The 22,217-nt window shown below is 38.7% G+C and overlaps 1 protein-coding gene across 3 annotated transcripts in view; it reads left to right on the top strand.

Moving 5' to 3' along the window:
- Nucleotides 1–21,575, top strand: part of A1cf (APOBEC1 complementation factor) — a 73,602-nt gene extending 52,027 nt beyond the window's left edge. For 2 of the 3 annotated variants that reach the window (XM_028763965.1, XM_028763968.1), the window contains 7 exons: nt 70–234; nt 5,697–5,794; nt 10,269–10,542; nt 12,454–12,659; nt 15,863–15,999; nt 16,662–16,813; nt 19,365–21,575. In XM_028763965.1, the coding sequence (XP_028619798.1) occupies nt 70–234; nt 5,697–5,794; nt 10,269–10,542; nt 12,454–12,659; nt 15,863–15,999; nt 16,662–16,813; nt 19,365–19,516 (1,184 nt within the window). In that variant the 3' untranslated portion in view covers nt 19,517–21,575. The remainder of the gene's footprint in view (nt 1–69; nt 235–5,696; nt 5,795–10,268; nt 10,543–12,453; nt 12,660–15,862; nt 16,000–16,661; nt 16,814–19,364) is intronic. The other variant, XM_028763966.1, reaches the window with a different exon arrangement.
- The last annotated feature ends 642 nt before the right edge of the window (nt 21,576–22,217 follow it).

The following is a 22,217-nucleotide window of genomic DNA, read 5'->3' as shown; positions in this document are numbered from 1 at the left end:
CATCAGCATGAGCTGAGATGATGTTGTGATTTCTAAATAATTCATCACTCTTCTGATCATTGTCAACAGGAAGAATTCAGTTGTGGGGACATCCTATTGCAGTAGACTGGGCAGAGCCAGAAGTTGAAGTTGATGAAGACACAATGTCTTCTGTGAAAATCCTGTATGTAAGAAACCTTATGCTGTCTACCTCGGAAGAGATGATTGAAAAGGAATTCAACAGTATTAAACCAGGTGAGAGAGACACATGTGCAATTACTCCTTCAAAATGTGCTTAAAAAAACTTATGCTGGGGGCCATTACCCACAACATTAAAGAAAACAGCTTTTACTTAGCTCCTTCTCCTAATCGGTTGTGTACTGTTCAGATATTTTGCCATTTTTGGATCCAAAAGAGACATATGGTCCTACGGCACTTAGGAATATTGTGGTTTATATTTATCCGGTAGTTATTTAATGAATACACACACCTCTGCTAAACTAAATTCTTTGAGTTCTTCTCCTTCTAATTAGCTTCTCTGTCCCTAGACCCTCAGACTAAGAACAAAGTAAATATTCTCTATGCTAATGATAACTGGCTCTTACTGGAGGTCTAACCTCTAACACAGGTTTCCCAACCTCTTTGCTACTGACATTTTGGAGCAAATCATCCTTAGTAGATTTCAGGGTATTGAACAACATGCAAGGTCCATGCCTACCTCATGTCAGCTATAGCAACCTGCCTCAGGTGACAACCAAAAGGATCTCCTGACATTTCCCATTCATACATCTGGGAATGTCCTCACTCATACCAGCCTGTGTCTATCACAGAAACATCTTCCCATAACTGAGAATTTCTTGGGCTTCTGGCAATTTCTATAGGATGCTAACAAGCATGGGCCATGATGCTGCCATATTAAGCCTCCTGACAGTATTCATAGTCTCAGATTGCCTGTTTCCAACTCTACGTGGATATGACATTACATGTATACTAGAATGGTAAGCGTATAATTTTCCCTACAGATAATTAGCAGGATTTTTTTTCCTTTTAGTGACTTCTCAAACACATATCTTCCTTCATCCTCAAGAACTCTGCCTTCCCTGACATTCAGTATCATGGTGTGGTTACATACCAACAGCTGTGAACCCAGAGTTACTACAGAAACTGAAAAAAAAATTTTTCTAGAATTAGAGTGGGCGTGTTCACATCGCATGCCATTTATCATCACAATGCCCTATCCTGGAGTTTCCTTCCTGGTGTCTCCTATTTCCTATAACGAGAAAAACAGAGTCCTGTGTAGTTAAATCGTCACACAGCTAGCAGCTGGCAGGCCCCAGATTATCAACCTTCTGAAGCCTCACACCAGTCCCCATTCCTTTCACACATTCATCCATGCAGCTGCCATGCACTGGGGGAGGAATTAACAGATGTGAGCTGTGTGTGGAAGGAATTTATAGAGAAGTCACAGCTAAGTCATCCTGCTCTTGGAATGCAGAGCAACGTCCTAAGAGAAGACACTCATGGATAAGTGATGAACCTCAATGAGGCTGTCCACGCTGGGAACTAGTACATATGTGTCTATGTTTCATCCACTCCAGCTTGGGTTTTCTTTTTCCTAGAGTGAATAATACTTACTTTCCCTTCCAGTTAAAATGGCACTTTGTTTGGAAAGACGTTAGAATGAGAAACTGTCGACTGACTCTTTTTTTTTTTTAGAATAAATGATTTTATCAGTCCAGTCTGCACATTTAAGATAGTTATGCCTAGACTCTAGTGCCCTAGAAGCTGTAAGAAAATAATGAATGCCAACTTGTTCCTTCTTGCCTCTTGCTCTTTCTTCCTCCACCTCCTCCCATGTCTTGAGCTGTAACTACCTCCAGCATAGTACTATATTATCCTTATTTTCAGCCTAAAACATTTCCAGCAATTCTGGGGCACGTCTTACACCAGTGGCACAATGCTTGGGGCTCTATCATGATGTGTGTGACGCATAAAAGCAACTAGATGATATCTTTCCTATGGAGAGAGGAAAAAAACAAATCCACAAATCTCTTCCCCAGTACAATGATATAATGTATCCAAACTGTATTGGAAAATTTTGTGGAAAGAAAAATAACATTAATTTTTTTTTCTTTTTAAAGATTTGGGTTTTGGAGAAACTTCATTATTCATTGAAAATCTGACGTTGTATATCATTTGAACCCTGACTGACCTAGGAAAATATTGCATCAATATTCTGAACAACAAATTACAATCGTCCCAGAAACCTCGAGCCGTTGATGCTTTGTTCCCATGAAGTCTAGAGTATCTGTTGTAGTGCTAAGTAAGGTATTCTATGAAATCTGCTCCCTTAAACAGTTTAACAGAGGCAGAATCACCTGAAGGGCTGCTACAAGATTGCTTGCTCCATCTGGTTGAGTCCACAAATTTGTATTTCTTAATTTCCCAAGTGCAGCTAATATTACTGAGTAAACACTTTGACTGTGTTTTTCTAATTCCTGTGTTAGGATTACAGATCTAGTTCTTCTTTGCTGATAGATAACCCAGAAATGATGAAAGCAAGCAGTGGGAAGGAATATACTAAAGCATATGGCCATTGCTATTCTAGAGAAGCCAGTCAACCCTGAATATACCCCTGAATGCAGTGCCTCTTGTTTGGTCTCTAAGTAGGTTTAAACCAGGGTGGTATTTAGATGGGAGACATCCAGGTTGTATTTTTCAAACCCCTCCTTTCTAATTTACTTTCTATGCTCAGATTTTCAAAAATGAAGCTTCCCATAACCAGAGTCTGAATACTACTGCTCAAAAAAAAGCATAATGATTTCAATATTAGCAAGAATTCCAGAATACCCAAATCCGTTATCAACATAAATGCTACATAACTCACATGACCTTATGGGGCATATGGAAATGGATTGAACCAAATATGTTGGTTCTGTGTGTTTATTAAGAGACTACCTCATGTATCATTGATACTAAGGAAGAGCTAAGTGAAGATTATATTTTGTGTAGCTAAAGCAAACATCACCCCCCCTTGGAAAAATATAGATCAGAAGAGCAGAGTGGAGGGAAAGGATGGGGGCTTTCCTGGATGACTCCTGATTCTCATTGACCAAGATAAGCTGTGAGGTGAAGCCCTTCTCACCATTCCATCCAACACTGAAGAACTAAGACTGACCTAACATCTCAGTTAATCATATGCCCCATGCCTCATGGGCTCATATGCCTTTATTTCATTTTCTCAGTCTGCCCAGATAATTTCGCTCTGTATAATTATTGTCAAGAGACACTGAGGTCTTTTTTATGATACTTAAGCTACTAAAGTTAAAGAGAACTATTGCAGTCACTTAAAATTTACCTTAGATTACATGTGTCCCATAGTTCCAAAGGGAGGTAATTCGTAGTCACTGAACCATGCAGTAGAGTATGGGCTCTAAATGCTTGCGTGACCCTGAATCAGAGAGAGCATCTGAACTCTGGTAGGGAAAGGATTTTCTTCTCTTCCTTGTCTTCCTGAGAATGATGTTACATCATGTTGACTCTGAGGACTACATGTTAAATGAAGAAAACCTAGCCTTTCAAAACAACACCAGCTGAAAGGTAACCAGCATGCTCAAGTGTCAAGTTTCCACTTAACCATCAACTAAAGAAAATATTTGTTTAGAATACTGAGTGAGCAACAGTGTGCTTAAAAGATAACATTAAGAATCTTTGTACAACTAATTTTTTTAACATGTTATCATCAATATGTACAATGGTCTTTCTACATAAAAATAGGGTAGGTTGCTTTCTGGATGTTTTCACACAATGAGCTAAACTAACTTGGCTGATCTTTATAAAAACATGGCAGTTAAAGTGATTTCATTCATGGGGCTGGAAAGCTTACACTGCTCTTGTAGAAGACCTCAATTCTGTTGCTACCATCAGTGTCAGCTGGCTTACAAATGCCTGTAACTTGAATTCCATGGAATCTAACACCATCTTCTGGTCTCCAAAGGCCCCTGCACTCACATACACACATATGCATGTAACTAAAAATAGAATAAATATCTAAACTATTTTCACTTTCCCCAGCACTTTTCTCCATTCCTAAAGTAACTGTACTTAGCAGTTTGCTATCCACCTTTCCAGGTGTCTCTAGATATAGGTATACTTGATTTTGTGTGTATTTATATGTGGATTGAGATATTTAAAACAGATACTCATATTTTATCCCATTATAAATTTTACAAATAGACAATAGAGTTTTAATCCTTCCACGTGAGTACATGTAATCCTACTTGAATCCCTTTAAAGACTCAATGGAGTTTGTACAAATGTGCCAAATTTAATCATTTCTGAGAAAATGGGTCTTGCATTGTTTTTGCTATTTCTGCAGTGGCATAACTGGTATCTTTATATGTGCATAGGCAGAAACTCTTCTGTATAAAGAAATAAGTTAGAAATAGTAAATATGTAATTTTTTCCAATCTTTCAAATACTACAGGCAGAAATTATGTTAGATTTCAGATGGTCTTTCAGAAGCAACATTTTTTAACTTAAAAATATTAATTAAGGGCATAAGACATATGATTCTAGACCTTAGTTAGCTGTGTGCTATGTGAATTATAAACACACCTTTGTTAGAACCATAGCTTCCTCATATTTAGATAAAAATAAAATAAACAGAAATTAGGACACCACATTGCTAGAATCTCCCCTAATTCCAGACTTCTTTTATAGACAATAAAATAGGGTATTCTCAGCAGAGTGAGTGTGATGTTTCTAATGGTAGTGTGTTAAGTCTTTCCCACAGGCTTCTACGGTGTCAAGAATCACACTCCACTGACCTCATGATCACTTACCAGTAAATGACCTTGTGAAAAGCCTTTAAACATTGTGCTTCTGTCATCTTGGAACTAAGGAAGATAGTACTGAGCTGTGAAGGATATGTCACAGATACCACATCACATTCTTGTGGCATTGTCTATCCATGTCCTCTGAGTTCCCTTCTCTTCCCAGCAGACTTGGATGAATGTTCCACCACAGGACACAGGATCAGGCACTCTATAGAGCCACACTAACACAGATTAGGAGGTGGGAGGGTAGATGGAGCAGCTAATACTCCTGGGGTGAAATCTGACCAATGGGAATAGGCTGGGAAATTGTGACTTCTCTCACGCTCATGAATCATTGCACTGTATTGTTTCTTCTCCACAACAGAGACTGGGGAAAGACTTCAGCAGCCAGTGGATACACCCACCTCTCCTCTCCAAGGCTGCATGCAGTAGCTCCCTGTTCACCCTCCTGCTCTGGCTGCAACTGCATTTTCTTACTTCTATACCTTGCTTTGAACCCTCAAGATACAATACATATTGAAGTAAATCAGCTAAATATGTGTGCATAATATATGTGCATATCGAGTCAGTTTAATAACACTTTACCTTGTATAGAATATTATCTTTTATATTTCTTACCTTTTATATTTTTATATTTCCTTACTAAGATGTCATTCTTACCTTTAAATTTCTTACAATTTGGGAATTAGAAAACATAGTTCCCAACTATTTATAATAAATCAGATTATAAGCATTTTATGGCAAGTAAAAGCTTATATTGACTATACAGAACCCTAAGCCTAGACACACAAAGAAGTCTCATAGATGCTTATACCCTTGGAAGCTAGTCACATCACTGTCCCAAGTTTGCTAATGGTGCTGCTGCCATTATATCTACAGGCACTGTGGAACGGGTGAAGAAGATCCGAGACTACGCCTTTGTGCATTTCAGTAACCGAGAAGATGCAGTTGAAGCCATGAAGGCTTTGAACGGCAAGGTAATTTACATAAGAGAGAAAAATGCATAAAGATTCCATCCAAGTTTGGTGTGGGCATGCTCTCTCATAGAGGAATCTCTGGAGTCCATCTTAACCCAGCTCTCTTTCCCCATCACTGACACAGAAGCTACAATCCTTTGAGGATATACAATACAGAAATGGCAGAAAAGACAGAGAACAAGGAAGTGGCTAGGTAACTAATCCTAACACTTACTTCAACTTGAACAAGTCACTGGCCTCAAATTTTTGTGTGAAGAAGGGATTAAAGTTTTTCCAGATGTTTCCCTAGTCCTCGCTAGTGTTCTGTTGCTGTGAAAAGGCAACATGACCAAGGTAACTCTTATAAAAGGAACCATTTAATTGGAGTCTTGTTTACTGTTTCAGAGGTGAGTCCATTATCATCATGACAGAAAACATGCAGCATCAAACAGAGTTTGATCCTGGTTTGTAGGCATCAGGCAGATAGAGAGATGCTTGGCCTGGTGTGAGCTTTTGAAACCTCAAAGCCCTAGAGACACACCTATTCCAACAAGGCCACACCTCCTAATCCTTCCAAACAGATCACCAACTGGGAACTAAACATGGGAACACATGAGCCTATGGGGAACATTCTCATTCAAAGCACCATACCACCTAAGTTCCAATTATTTCTAAGTATTGCACTTTATAATGCATTGATTTAAGGAACATTAGCCAGAAAAATGTCAAGATAGCTGTTATTCTGATCTCAGTATTTGATCTTTCCAACAGGGAAGCTTAGGATTCCTCTCCTTACCAAGAGTAGAGTCTAGGGGAAAATCAATTTCTGTATTCCTACCATCCATTTGTCTTCAGAAACTTATATAGTATTTGTACCAATCAAACGCTAAAACCCTTCTATGGACCACTGATCGGTTAGTAATGTCCAGGATGCAAAATTAATCAAAGCAAAGATGCTTGTCAAAGAGTTGAGAGTCTAGAGAACTATGTCAGGGCCACAAACACCTCTGCAAAATAGTCAGCTCAATGTTATTAGGAGATATTTAAAAGTAAGTTCAAATGAAGAAGTGGCTCATCAATGTTCAGAAAACCATCATGGATGAGAAGATACTGTGCAAAAGAGCCTATGAAAATTGGATGTACTTTCAAAAGGTATGGCCAGGAGAGCCTGTCTTAATGACAGAATTTGAAATATCAAGAGAAAATCTGAGAACAGCAAATTGGGTCAGAGCACAATGCACAGGAGACTGCTGTGCTCGTTGAGTCTTCTATCAGTTCAGGTTCCAGTAGAGGATGGGTAGAAATAAATTCACTCCTCAAATGTGAGAAAAGGGGATTCAAAAATGCAGGGTAAGACGCCAGAGCTCATCGATTTATGGCAGTAAAGACACAAGAGAAGGAGCGGAAGAGTGAGTAGAAAACCAAAATGAGAGCAAGCTGTGGAGAGCAGGCTGCTTGGAAAGGAACACTGATCTACAATCACACCCTAAGGCTGCTGGGTCTTTGGTCAAAGAATACAGTGGGTCTGAGGAGACAACTCAGGGAGGAAGCCAGGAAAACACACCCTAAATTCACTGTAGTCTCATCCCTACCCTCATAGCCAAGGTTCCTTGTTGTCCAAACTCAATGACAAAGTAGAGGGCCCAGGAGCCTGAAGAGGAACTTACATAGAATAATCACCGAACAGACCACAGACTGGACATTAGTGGGAACTGGATCTGAAGGACAGGGAAATGCTTCCCAATATAGATTCCTTCAGACATGGGGAAGACTGGGGCATGTGCAACCACAGAGACCTTCAACATACTTAAGTCTTATAAATCAATTGATATTTAAATGTACCCTATGACCAAAATATTATTTCTTCATTGATTACTGTTAGCATCATTAAAATGATACTACTTCAAAAACAATGTTTAAGGTAGCTTTCTCTTGATAAACACACCTGAATGTACATGGTATCTACTGAGAAAGACCAGCAATCATAAACCCAGTGCTGAATAATATGCTGGAATAATTCCAGTGGAAAAGCGTTCAAGTTTATTCCCATTTTTTAAGGAAGAAATGCATTATTTTGGCTTAAAGTTTAAGAAGAGATAGTCCATCATGGTGAGGGAGAGATGCAGATGAGCTAGTCCAATTCTTTCCTGACTTACTGACAGAAACAGTGGTATTCACTGTAACAGTCTCTATGTGACCATATTATATTGGGATATTTTAATAAGCACATTCTGAATGTTATGTATCTACAGAAAAATATTAATAAACAAGTAACTAAAAGTAGTTTGAATTGTTTTTGTACTTATCAACCCCCTTACACGTACTATTTCTTCCAATGTACCTGGAGGCGATGAAAGGAGCATAGGGTGGCTAGTCACATTGTATCCAGCTAGGAAACTCAGTTATTATTTGTACTAGACACTTTTATAACAATGTTTACAAATATGCAGCTAAATATGTGCTTAACATTACTAGTAAATACTATTACCTGCTATGTTTAAGCATAATATAAAATATATATGTTTTCTTAAGCTGCTTATTATACCTATGGGTATTTATATTTATTAGAAGAAGTTAGGCTTTGGCAATCTTTTGTAAGATAGTGATCATATTACAATTTAAGGAGACCGGTGGAATGTCACAGGGTGGCTAGCAAGATTGCTCCTTTCCTTTTTCTTTTCTAAGATAAAATTAATTAACTAATTAATTTGGATATTTAAGGTAGAGAAGTATATCTCTTTGTGGTCTGGACTTTCTGAGAACTCACTATATAGATCAAGTTGGCCTCAAACTCAGAGAGATCCTCCTGTCTAACTCCCTAGTGCTGCTATTAAAGGTGTATGCCACCTGTCTGTTGAAATAATTCTTTTTTATCTTTTTTTAATTGGATATTTTATTTACATTTCAGGTGTCATCCCTTTTCCCCATTTCCCCTCCCTAGAATCCCCTATCCCATCCTCCCTCCTCCTTTTTGTTTTTATACCATTTTAATTACATGCATGTATTAAGGTCAATTCTAGGTTGAGGGTCTAGCAATACAATAGATGCAAATAGTCAAGGAACAAGCAAGACAATAAACACAAATAGTCAAAGAACAAGCAAGGCATTAAGCCCAATTATGTGAACACTCCCATGATCACTGTTTCTAAGGGCTTATCAGGATGACCAAAATATCTGAGCCTACTTCCCTGTCCTAGCCCAAAGTCATTTTCATATCTGAAACCTACTTCCTTGTTCTAGCCTAAAATTTAGATTCCTGTCTGAAATTACTTCTTTTTGGAGGGCTGCTTGGCAAGAATCTGATATGGGCCAAGGACAAGGAAATGGGGTGCTTGGCAGGAATATGACATTGGCCAAGGACAAGGAAGTAGGCTTCAGGTAGGAATCTAAATCTTAGGCTAGAATAAAGAAGTAATTTCAGACTGGAAAAAATTCTTAAAGACATGTTTTTGTTTTTGTTTTTAATTGGATATTTTATTTATTTACATTTCAAATGTTATCCCCTTTCCTGATTTCCCGGAAGCAAGCCCCCATCCCATTCCCCCTCCCCCTACTTCTATGAGGGTGCTCCCCCACCCACTCTCCCACTCACCCACTCCCACCTCCCTGCCCTGGCATTTCCCTATACTGGGGAATAGAACCTTCACAGGACTAATGGCCTCTCTTCCCATTGATGCCAGATAAGGCCATTCTCTGCTATGTATGCAGCTGGAGCCATGGGTCCCTCCATGTGTGCTCTTGGTTGGTGGTTTAGTCCCTAGAAGCTCTGGGGGGTTCTGGTTAGTTGATATTGTTCTCCCCATGGGGTTGCAAACCCCTTCAGCTCCTTCAGTTTAAGGAAATGTTTTAAGTGGTACCTGACTTTCGAGTTCTCAATATTCCTATCACCTATATCCCAATCCTTGCCATCCTTGTTTAAAAACTTCCAACCTCTCAGCAGGGCAAACAATTGCTTTATGTGAATAGTACAACAATCTACTAGGTTCTTTTCCTTGAGTAGGATCCAACTAGGCTCCTCTTCCTTCTCTAGGAAATACCTATTGTGTATCTGCACGAATGAGCCATTTGTTGAGTCTGGCAGAACTTGTTCACCATGGTGCTAATAAATGACAAGATATCTTTATTGGTGTCTATCACGTTTATTTTATCATGCTGCATACCTTGTATTCCAACCAAAAATATCCCCAACTTATTATACTTGCATGTAATTTTAAACACAGATATCACACTTAATAGAAAGTATTGCATAATTCTGTGTCTCAGTGACTGGCTCTGTATTATAAATTCAGTAGTCAAAATGGCATTGTTAAGCCTGTTGGCATCTTGTGCAATAATCAACAAGACTACTCAGAGAATAGTCAACTGATACAGAAGCATGAACCTGGTAAAGGACAAAACCATTAAGAATTGCAAGTCAGCAAATGGTAGACATGTTTTATGATACCCAGTTGCCAGATGGCTTCTCAGCTTGGCTTTTCCTCACTCTCTACAACAGGTGCTGGATGGTTCCCCAATAGAAGTGACCTTGGCCAAGCCAGTGGACAAGGACAGTTACGTTAGGTACACCAGGGGCACTGGTGGCAGGAACACTATGCTGCAAGGAGAATACACCTACCCTCTGAGCCATGTTTATGACCCTACCACAACCTACCTTGGAGCTCCTGTATTCTATACACCTCAAGCCTACGCAGCCATCCCAAGTCTTCATTTCCCAGCTACTAAAGGACATCTCAGCAACAGGGCTCTCATCCGGACCCCTTCTGTCAGAGGTAACATTAGCTAGTTCTTGTCTTTCCATAACTCCTAAATTTCAAATGACTGATAAATTATAGTTTAAATGAACTATAAACCATAGTTCAGTGGCCTTAAATAGATTGGATGGAATCACTGGGAGAAAAAAAAAAAGACTAGAAAACTGTTTAAAAAAATCAAATATATCAGCATCTCTTGTTTTATAGGAATCTATTTTTTCACATTACAACTGGTTATTGAAAATACTTGTCAGAACGTGGTATGAATGAGCCCAGTACATAAATTAGATCCTTGCAGGGATCCACAAAATATGCACAGAGTATAACCTAGCTCTATAACCATTACCTCTTCCTTCCTATTAAACCAACTACACTGGTTACAGAGCTTTCAAGGGAGAGCAACATGGCCCAATGGGAACCGTCTCCAACGAGGTGTGCTCATATGAACTCTTTCCCAGATATTGTGTTATATCGTTGTTATTCCATGTGTCTGTCTACATGCTGGTGACAAGGGCTTACTCTAAATTCCAGGCTGCTCAAGAACTCCCAGCACCTGCCTCTGCCTCCTGACTGCTATAGTGGCAGGTGTGCACCGTATCAATGTGCAATAACTTTGAGAAAGCCAAACAATTGAGGAAATTAATATTTCTTTAGTATAATGGAAACCAAATAACTTAAAAATAGAAAAACAAAGTCAGTAATCACGGCCAGACTGTGTTTTATGTTTAAATCCTATACAGATTCACTGTTTGAGCAGGTTTCTGAGCTCAGTAAACTTAGTAAATTATAAAGGTAGTTTGCCTCTGCTTTGTGATATCTTTTACTGTGGTTTTTCTTGGTTATAGCCAACATTATCCGGATTCCAATCCTGTTTTCCTCGTGTGACAGCAATCTGGAAAATGGAAACAAATGATGCATTTAAATCCACTCTTGGGTGTAACTTAGAATAGGCCCATCAAGATTACTATGGAAACAATTTCTTACTGTGTTACATTATTTTTCAAGGGAAAAAATGAATTGAACATCTTAAGACCTCTTCAATGGCTTTAAAAGGTCTAAGCTCACAATACAATCACTCCTACCAAAATTGTAATGCAAAAGTAATAATGAAGACTTTATTCAAAATACCTTCTATATACTAAATTATGTCATGAGACATTATGTATATATCTAACATACAATCAATCAGTCCATATATCTTACATACTATCAACCAGTTGTGATGTAGAAAAAAAGCAAACTCCATTCCAAGGGAAAATAATACATAGCATTAACAAAAACATAATCAATAAATGATATTTATGGGTAAAGAGTGATCCACTTAATGGTTTATTCTTTTATGTCACCAATAGGAAATCAATATAGAAATATGGCTAAATAAAAATCAAAAGGAATCTTTGTATGAAACTCAACAAAATTAAGCCTCACATCAACAGCGCAATGAACTTACAGAAAAGATGCTTTCTAAATGTCTGTCTGATGACTCACCAGAGATGTGATAATCAAATTTATTTCTGCCTTACTGGCAGAATGGCATTCACTCTAATAGTCTCTTTCTCAAACTAACTATAATTCAAATGGTCATATTATATTGGGACGTTTTAATAAATACATACTGAAACTTAGAGAATCTACCGAAAAATTTAACAAAACAGTAGTAAGAAATACTTTTCCTCTGACAAAATTTTAAGCGGCTGTGTACACACCAATCCCCTTGAAGGGATTGCTTTCTTCCTAAGGAGCTTTAAGAAAGCAAGAGTGAATGGTGAGCATTACCTGATGTTGAGTTTCATTACATTAGAATCTTAGGTCATCTGTCCATCCTCAGGGCATTAATCAATGTGACTCGGGCTAACTTTTCCATTACAGTAAGATTCAGGGTGATTTTCTGGTGGTTTGATTCGGTTTAATGCCTTCTTACATTCCTAGAAATTTACATGAATGTCCCTGTAGGGGCTGCGGGAGTGAGAGGACTGGGCGGCCGTGGGTATTTGGCATACACAGGCCTGGGTCGAGGGTACCAGGTCAAAGGAGACAAGAGAGAAGACAAACTCTATGACCTTCTGCCTGGAATGGAGCTCACCCCGATGAATACTGTCTCTTTAAAACCACAAGGAATTAAACTTGCTCCTCAGGTAGGTAAGATCACTCCACAGGTAGTTAAGCTGGGACCAGGGATCATTGTTCAAATGATTAGAGTTTGATCTTCATTCGGGCTACTGTTCTGTGGCAATCAGCTTAGTATACTCCGAGGGACTACTGAGACCAGCTGCCATTCTGGCACTAAATGGACCTTCATCACAACCCAGTAAAATGAAAAACAAACAAAATCCTGAAAAGGAATGTCAACCAACATCTTAAATGAAAATAAAACAAGGCACAGACCAGAGCTCAGAATAAATGTCTATTAAAGTATGTTGGTCAACAACTGCAGGGAAGAGACTCCATAGACAGATCCCTGTGTATACTGTTTAAAACTTTTCTTGGAAATATGGCATTAACAGAATTACACCATTAGACATGCCAAAGTGGATGGGTAAAAGTCCTGTAGACCCCAACCACCACAAAGAACTATAGCAACTGAGTAACTGTAGCCAAGTGGAGAGCAGGAGGGGTAGCCCTTCCTGGAGAAGAGCACACCAATTGGTTCTACAGAGCCAAATGGGCAGCCCTGAAATATACATACAAGTAACATCACTCAGACAAAATAGCTTATTTAGAAATATATATTTATATGGTATACGTGGGCATGCAATAACAAATAATGAAAAAAAGGACAATGAATTTGAAGACAAGTGAGGGGGCGTATGGGAAGCTTTGGAAAAGGGGGAAGGGAGAAATGTTGTAATTATATTATAATCTCACAATCTTAAAAAAAAGGAGAGAGAGAACATTCTATCATGGAATCTAGGTAAATCCTTAATTATAAAATGCCAGCAGTCATATAAAGTCTTCCACAATGCTCTGTACTGGACGGTGTTATAACAGTAACTGTGTCATGATGATAACCGCTGTTTGCTTTATTTAATAGTTTCTGTTTCTATGTTTCTGAGTGATTGTGTTTTTTTAATTAGTAGAAACTGAAAGTTATAATTATTATCCCAATAGAGAAACTACATGCCGTGTTTGATAAATTAAAACAAAATAGATTCAATCCCTGTTAAGCCCAGGTTCTCCCATTAATGAGAGCATCACCTGCTCTCCCTCTGAAGCCTTTTGGCCAAATTGCTATAGTTATAGGCTGTGGATTATAAGGGAAACATCCCTGCTCTCAAGAGGAAGGAAGAACTCTGACTTAAGAAAAAAAGTAGCCTCAGGATTGCAACCAAGACCAGAGAATGAGAGCAGAGGTATTGTCAATGATTTCTTTTATGTAACTTTAAGTAATTTTTCTTCAAAATATATTCAGGCATCAGAAAAGTAAATAAATAAACAGAAGAATGTCTATTCCCATGGCAAACAGGAATCATTTGTTTCAAAAATAACATTTATTGAGCTTTTCTGGTGTAATATGTTTGTTAGACACTAGAGATGCAAAAATGAATGCAACAAAAGTCCTTGCAATCACAAATTAGGTGGCAACCCAGTGGGATAATACTAACGCATGATCAGATAATCACAGTGAAATCAAGTAAGTGTCATGATGAAATTTTGTGCAAAGTTCTCTGCTTACACATTAAACCTAAGTGAGAGGTTGGCCATAATGAGAGTTGTTTAACTAAGATGTCTCTGAACTTTTACAAATAGAGTTGAAAAATTGAAGACCATGCCACCCCAGCCAATGTGGCTGGAGACGAACCCTCTATTAGAGGTAGGAATCACCAACCAGTAGACAGGGCTCAAGAAGTGCCCTGCTCAACAGGCAGCTGCAGAGACCATGCCCCTCAGTGTGTTTATTTGACTGGCATAAATGGGTGGACAGCCTATGTATCAGTAAAAGCTAACCGATACTGCTCGGGAACTTTAGAGCATGCTTATAAACTACGGGAGTTGCTACTGAGTGCTTTTTAATAATGGAAAAATAAGCTCAATCTTCAAATTAATAAACTGGAAAATGTCATGGGAGACAGCAGCCGGGTTAATGTGAGAACGGTGAGCTAAGAGGCTCCAGAGAACTGGGTTGTAGGGGGCACTGTTCCTTTTACACTGTTCTTTTGACACGGATACTGAATCTGCTGTGTGAATGCAGGGTCAGGATCTCAGCACCGCCAAAACTTTAGGGTGAAGGAAGCATGAATCTTTGGGGGTAAAAATTCAGTTTACAGTAATTACAGAAGTAAAAAGTAAATATGCAGATGGGAAATAAGAACAGGTTCTCATAAAAATAGCTAAAAGTGGCACATTGCCAACTAAATAAAAAATAATCACCACTGTGAATACCTATTAATGTTTATCCACAAATACTGCCCCAAAGGATGGAAAGATGGCTCAGTGGTTAAAAACATTTGACGCTCTTGTAAAGAACACAGTCAGCTCCCTAACAGCTGTAAATAGTGGCTAACATCTGTAACTCCAGTTCCCTGTGTTGGCCTCTGAGGGCACATGCATGCAGTGTGCATACAACCAGGCAAAACATTCACTTAAATACATAATTTTTTTTAAAAAAAAATGAAATAGGTGAGAAGTAAATGCTAACTCGTAAGACCTTCTGATTTCAAAAAAATGTGAAATTAAAAAAAACATATGTTTAGGATACTGAATATATTAAAGACCAATTATTGGTTAACTTATATTTTGCTGAACTGTAGTTTTAAACCATGTTTTGTTATTATTTTTATTTTGCATAGTTTCTTTTAAAATTATTAATTATTAGAATAAAGAAAATCAAAAACATATGGTAGATGGCAAAAGTAAAGATATGCTCTCAGGTTAACTGCCCTAACCCTAACCATAACCCTAACTAGAACCATAATAAACCTAACCCTAACCCTATGAATAAGAGCTTAAGTGGAGATAAGAGAGAAATCCATCCACACGTCACTACAACCCCAATTTCCTAAAAACTGGAATAAATACACACACCAAAAAAATGAAGCTAAGCTCTTGGTAATATATACAGATATATACATGATGTACATATATATATATATGTATATTGACTAAACTAAAACTATTAGAGTAAATGATGTGAAAATTATTTTTATGAACTATAATAAATGTTCACAGTTTAAATGGAGTCCAGATTGAGTTTAACTTACATTTTATGAGTCATTACACCTCATGACATTTTTCTCTCTTCTATTAGTTGAATCTGAAGTTCAGAGCTTGGAGCCTAAAATCTAGAGAAGCAATGCAAATGTGGCATTTGGGGGAGAAACAATTGTTTTTTCTCTTGTAGATATTAGAAGAAATCTGTCAAAAAAATAACTGGGGACAGCCAGTGTACCAGCTGCATTCTGCCATTGGACAAGACCAAAGACAGTTATTCCTATACAAAGTAACTATCCCAGCGCTGGCCAGCCAGAATCCTGCAATGTGGGTACCTTCTCCATGCTCCTAGTAACAGAAAGTTTAGATAAGATTAGCCTGGCTATTAACTGTATTTGATCATCACACCAGTAACGTACTAAACCTACTCCCCTGTAATTAAATAAAAAAGCAGGCTCACACTCAGCTGGTATATATGCACCAGCTGTTAGACTAGTATCGAAAAAATCACAGTTTCGTACATTGGGAAGAGTCTCTGGGATAACTGACTAATAGAAAGGGGAGATGGTTAAAGACTGTAAGGGGTTCCTTCCTACATTGTTTAGGCTGACACAAGTCGCCACTTCACCACATAACTGTCTGTCCCACTTTTTAAATTTCATATCAAAGACCTAATCATTAAAAAATATCACCTTCCACTTTACATTCAGGCTGCATTTATATACTTTAGGAACCATCTTTACCTTAGAAGAGCCATATAGTAAAAAATTATATGTATTCCCAGGAGTGTCATCAGCTACCAAGGTGCTAGATCAATTCATAAATATGCCCGTGTAGGCTTATATGTAGAAGATTTTTACAACAAACAGAAAAAAAAACACCCACCCACACACATACACAAAATACTATCATCCAATCATCTTTAAAAGCGAAAAGTGCCTGAATATTCAAATTTCTGAATAATTAACGTTGCTGACTGTGCTTCCCAGCTACCCTTTCATACCTCCAAAGCTAAGCGCCTATGTGGATGAAGCAAAGAGGTACGCAGCAGAGCACACGCTCCAGACACTAGGCATCCCCACAGAAGGAGGGGACGCTGGGACTACAGCACCCGCCGCCACATCTGCCACTGTGTTCCCAGGTACTGAGGAGCGGGGATCAGCCAGTCAAGCCAGAAACGGCGGGCTGCAGAATGTCTAGGGGCAGGGGGGCTTCTTTGTAGGACCCTCAACTACATGCAGATGGAAGAGATGGGGAAACTGAACCAGAGCAGCCTAAATGGCTGTGGGGCCCTGAATGAGTCAACATTCCTGAGCCTGGGTTGGTGTGGATTGGCTTTTACCCTTAAGAGAATTTAATACTATTATTAGCTGGTATTTATCTGAGTTCTAGCTGTGAGCTGGGCACTTGCCGAAGCACTTAGCAAGCTTTATATTCTCCCAATGACCCTTATGGTGCTAACAGTTGTCTTACAATGCAATCTCTTTGTACAAATTAAGAAGCCTGGGACTGGGAAGATTAAACAATTTGACCACTGTTGGCTAACTTGTAGTTGTTGTTTGGAGGGTTTTTTTCTACTTTTTCTTTTATATTTGTCCTTGTATACCTATGTGTACATACACGTGTGTGCATGTCTATGTAGTGTATATATGTTTGTATGCAAGTGTATGTGTGAAGCCCAGAGGTCAGGGTCAGCTGCTTTGCTCCATTACATTCTACCTCATCTTTTTAAAATAAAGATTTACTTATGCATGTGGGATGTGTGTGTGTGTGTGTGTGTGTGTGTGTGTGTGTGTGTGTGTGTTTACATGAGTGCAACTTCCTGAAGAGGCCGCAAGTGTTAGATCCACTGTAGCTGGAGTTGTGGGCAGCCAATGTTCTGCTGATCCTCTATGAGAGCAGTATGTATTTAACCACAAGCCACCTCTCCAACACTGTTGTCTCATCCTTTGAGGCAGAGTGTCTCCCTGAACCTGCTGTTACCAGAAAGACTGGGATTTCTTTTGAGAATTCTTAGTCTATTTAATACAAAATTTTTTTAATGGATTAAAAGAAGTTTGAGGACAGTTAAATTATAGGGATAGACAGACAGACAGATGATGGATGGAAGATAGATAGATAGATAGATAGATAGATAGATAGATAGACAGACAGACAGACAAATAACAGGTAAGCAAGTTGTAAATCTCAGCAGCTGCTAAGAAGGCAACAGAGAGAGAAAGAAAGAGAGAGAGAGAGAGAGAGAGAGAGAGAGAGAGAGAGAGAGAGAGAGAGAGACATGCTGTTTGCCTTGGAGATCCACAAAATGCCTCATGGCAAAAAGAATTGAGTGGGACTTCTTCAGAAAAAGTGAGAAAGCCCAGAGTACTAGGGTAAGCATACTTAGCTTTTATCCAAAAAGAAAGAAAGAAAGAAAGAAAGAAAGAAAGAAAGAAAGAAAGAAAGAAAGAAAGAAAGAAAGAAAAGGTATCATTTCCATTGGTTAAATGAGATAGCTTTTAGTTGTCCATATAAGGCTACTGCTATTAGTCATTGAACTTTTAAAACTCATATTGTAACATTACAACAGGGTTTTGTGCCAAGTTCAAAGACTTTTACAGTGTGATTTGTGGTACTTTTCTAAAGAAAACCAAAAGCTTAGTTCTCAGGGTTCTACTGCTCCATTAGCAGCATTTGATGAGAAATCTTTTTATGCATTTGCAATAGATAAAAAATAAACCAGACAGCAGTTTTTAACAAAATATATTTTTTTAAAGAATCACTTGTTTTTATGGTGATACATTAAGATGCTCTAAAACAGTACAGTAATTTGTCCACTAGAATACCCTGTCTCTATTTGTTCTACTTGTATGAAAGCTGTTGGGTTTTGTTTGTTTGTTTGTTTTTTGTTTTGTTTTTTGAGACATGGTCTCTCTCTGTTGCCCTGGCTGTCCTGGAACTCTTTATGTAGACCAGGCTGCCTCAGACTCACAAAGACCTCCTGCTACTGTCTCCATGCTGTTCCCTGGCATTTTGGGATTAGAGGCATAAACCAGGATTCCTTGAAATGTCTTACTTTTTTAAGTGTGAGGTTTTAGGTCAATGTAATATCCGGCCGAACTAGATCCACGGACCTTACTGCTACCATGTCAACTCCTCAGCAACTTGCTTCATGTATACATTCTGTGTATACACCTCAGGGAACGCTCTGTACTGTAAGCTGGGAAGATAGGGTACCTTTCTGTTATTTGGACCCTCTCTCCCTTGTCTATTTGCTGGGGTGAAGTAAGACTCACACAAGAAAGTTGGTTTCTTCTGCAGAACGTCATATTCACTCAGAATGCTATTCCAGCTGGGTGTGATGGTATTTCCCTTTAGTCTCAGCACTGAAGGGGCAAAGGCAGGTGGATTTCTATGAGTTCCAGGCCAGCCTGATCTACATATGAGTTTCAGGAGAGCTACCAAGGACTATATAGAGAGACCCTGTTTCAAAAACCCACAAAGAGCAAAACCCAAAACAGACAAATAAAACCAATGCTATTCCACACAACTAAGCCCACATACTGTATCTCCTCAGAACACATTTTCACCATACCTACTCACTTGTCTTAAGCAATATGCTAATTCTAAGTATTGATAAAAGAAAACAATGTGCCAAAGAGAGAGAAAATCTGAATTCCTTTCATAAAGTTTTTTTCTGCCTCCTCCTTCAGGATATGCTGTCCCCAGTGCCACCGCTCCTGTGACTACAGCCCAGCTCAAGCAAGCAGTGACACTTGGACAAGACTTAGCAGCATATACAACCTATGAGGTCTACCCTACTTTTGCAGTGACCACCCGAGGTGATGCTTATGGAGCCTTCTGAAGATCCCGTCCCTCTAAGAATAAGCCTTTACAGCAGGATCTGGAGAAGATAAGAACCTCTAAGCAGATCCCTCATGATCATCAGTCAGACCTTCCCCAAAGCAATGCCTTTCCTGAGACCACATGACTTATTCATCAGACTACTCACAAAGTATGAATATTATTCTTCAACAAAATCAAATGTTAAGGAGCCATTTGCTTAAAAGAAACCTGAAGAGCTACGGACGGCAAAAGTTTGTTCTTCCAAGGATCCTGAGTATCTCAGGAAGAGGATAACACCCTGACAAATTAGTCTATGCTCTTAGTACTGAAAGCTGGGCAGTCAGTAGCGAAGCACAGCCAGTAAAACTCTCATCACAGTCACCAGCTCACAGCTGCTCAGTCACTCACAGAATTTAGATACCAGAGGAAAGCAGGAAGCTCTGTAGGAGGCCTTCAGCATTGCGAACAGTGTGGGGTATGACCCCAGGCTGAGTTCAGCAAAACTATCTGAGACGTTATAGATTCCTTGTCACTTTGGGTCTGAACATTCCATACTGTTCACTTGTCATAGGTTGGCATCTTCCTGTCCTTGCAACTTCTGGGGACTTTCTAGAAATCAGTATGCTGTGTTTCAAATATGCTTGAGACAAATCCAAGCCCTGTATTTACTTAACCCCTTAAGCTACTGATTTCTTTCAGAATTCTTACCCTGACAAAGGATTCCCAAATCACAGAAACCATGCTAGTACTAAGTTCTAGAGTGAAAGATGACTTTTTTGGTCTGGAAATTCTGTCTTGTCCATATTAATTTGCTTTCATCTCAGACTCATTTTGCTGATCTCAAACACTATAAAGTAAATCAGATCCACATAAATTGATATTTCACTATGATATTTTCATAATCAGAAAGTTGGCCAAAAAGTCATTTCAAAGAGAAAAGTGAACTTGTTTGGCATTTGTCTCACTGTGTAACCCAGGCTGGCCTTGATCTTGTGATCCTCCTGCCTCTATTCCCCTCACGCTGGTGTTGTTGATACACAACACCATACTCAACTTCAAGCAATTATATTTAAATTGAAGTTACCTTCAAATTCGCTACCCAGTTCATATTAATCTACTAAGAATCATTGCCCTTCCCATCTCTTGATTGTCTTTCAGTGTGTGCAATTGGCTTTACTATGGCTGAGTCCCTTTCTAGTGAAACGATTACAGGAAAGCCTTAAACCCATCATGGTTGCTTAGAGACCATCCCTTCAGCGTTCAGTAAAAGTGTTACCTGCCAAAATGTTCCTGAGTATTTAGACCATCTGATGGTGACTGGGGAAGGCAGGCTACATCCAGGTAAAAAGGATGTGATGTTTTGACACAAATTACATATAACACCAGCTTTGAATCACCATTTAGAAACAAAACAAAAGCTTTTGGCTCTTGTGAAAGTCTATAGAATTCAAGGGACATCAAAGACAAAGGAATAAAAAATATTGTCAACTCTTTCTTGGAATTCTGGAACCTAAAATCAGGCCAAATTCCATCCAATCAAAGCGAGGGAAATGTCTACCAGAGTTGAATATCTCATAACCTTAGGTTCTAGTAATTCCAGCTGGACATCTAAAGCCAAGAACCCTAGCTGAAACCGAAAGGCTCTGAATTTCCTGGATTACACCTTATTTCTCAGATTACTTATTGTATTTCTACACACAGGAACTTCCAAGCTTGATAACACATTCAAAACACCTGAACAGCTTTCAGTAAGTTAAGGCTAAGCTCAAGCTCATGTGCCAATTATGTCAGAGAGTCTTGGCTTGGGGACCTGATGTCAGTGTTTTGAGAAGATTCTTGGGTGAATATGCAGCCTGGTGTGGGGCTGTTAGTCTTTGTAGATCCATTCTGCTTCTTTCGTTCTTTCCTTTATAATTCAACTTGCACCAAATACACAATGCATATACATTGTTTTAGTCAAAAACGAAAACAAATAGTCATATAGCCATCATTATAGCCATCTGACACACGCTCTGAGCTTGAATAAAGAATAAAGTTCATATTGGCTTCAAACTAATTCTTAAGCCAAACTTTAAGAAGAAAACCGAGTGTCCCTTAAAGCAATTTTTATATTCAAATTTACATAACCTCTTCAGAAAGATAGATAGGGAGAGAGAGATGGAGATGGAGAGGGAGAGGGAGGAGAGGGAGAGGGAGAGAGGGAGAGGGAGAGAGAGAGAGAGAGAGAGAGAGAGAGAGAGAGAGAGAGAGAGAATAAGAATTACAAAAAGAATTACATTGACACACAAATGTCCTCTGGCCAGGCAATTTTCTCCTCAGCCTGAACAGGCATTTCAAATTCTACCTGAGGAAGTTTTACATTTCTTTAAAATCCTCAAAAAAATAAATAGCAAAAGGCTCACTACATGTTTTCTCAAGTTATAAGATACAGTGGAAGATTGAAATCCATTTAAAAGGAAAAGCTAAGTGCTTGATACAGATAACACCATCATCATCATCCACTAAAAACATCAGCAGCATAACACCAAATGCTACAAAAAAGAATGGAAGTGTCAAGAAAATTAGCAGTGGGATACTACATGCTTACCTTTCAGAGAAAACACAACTAATAAATGACATCTGCTTCCCTGGGGCTGATCTATACACTACTAAGTGGATGGATGGATGAGATAACTTCTTCTTCTTCTTCTTCTTCTTCTTCTTCTTCTTCTTCTTCTTCT

This window comes from Grammomys surdaster, unplaced genomic scaffold, assembly GCF_004785775.1.
Source record: "Grammomys surdaster isolate TR1022 unplaced genomic scaffold, NIH_TR_1.0 141, whole genome shotgun sequence".
Classification (NCBI taxonomy): domain Eukaryota; kingdom Metazoa; phylum Chordata; class Mammalia; order Rodentia; family Muridae; genus Grammomys; species Grammomys surdaster.
This window is presented reverse-complemented; position numbering and strand designations above follow the sequence as displayed.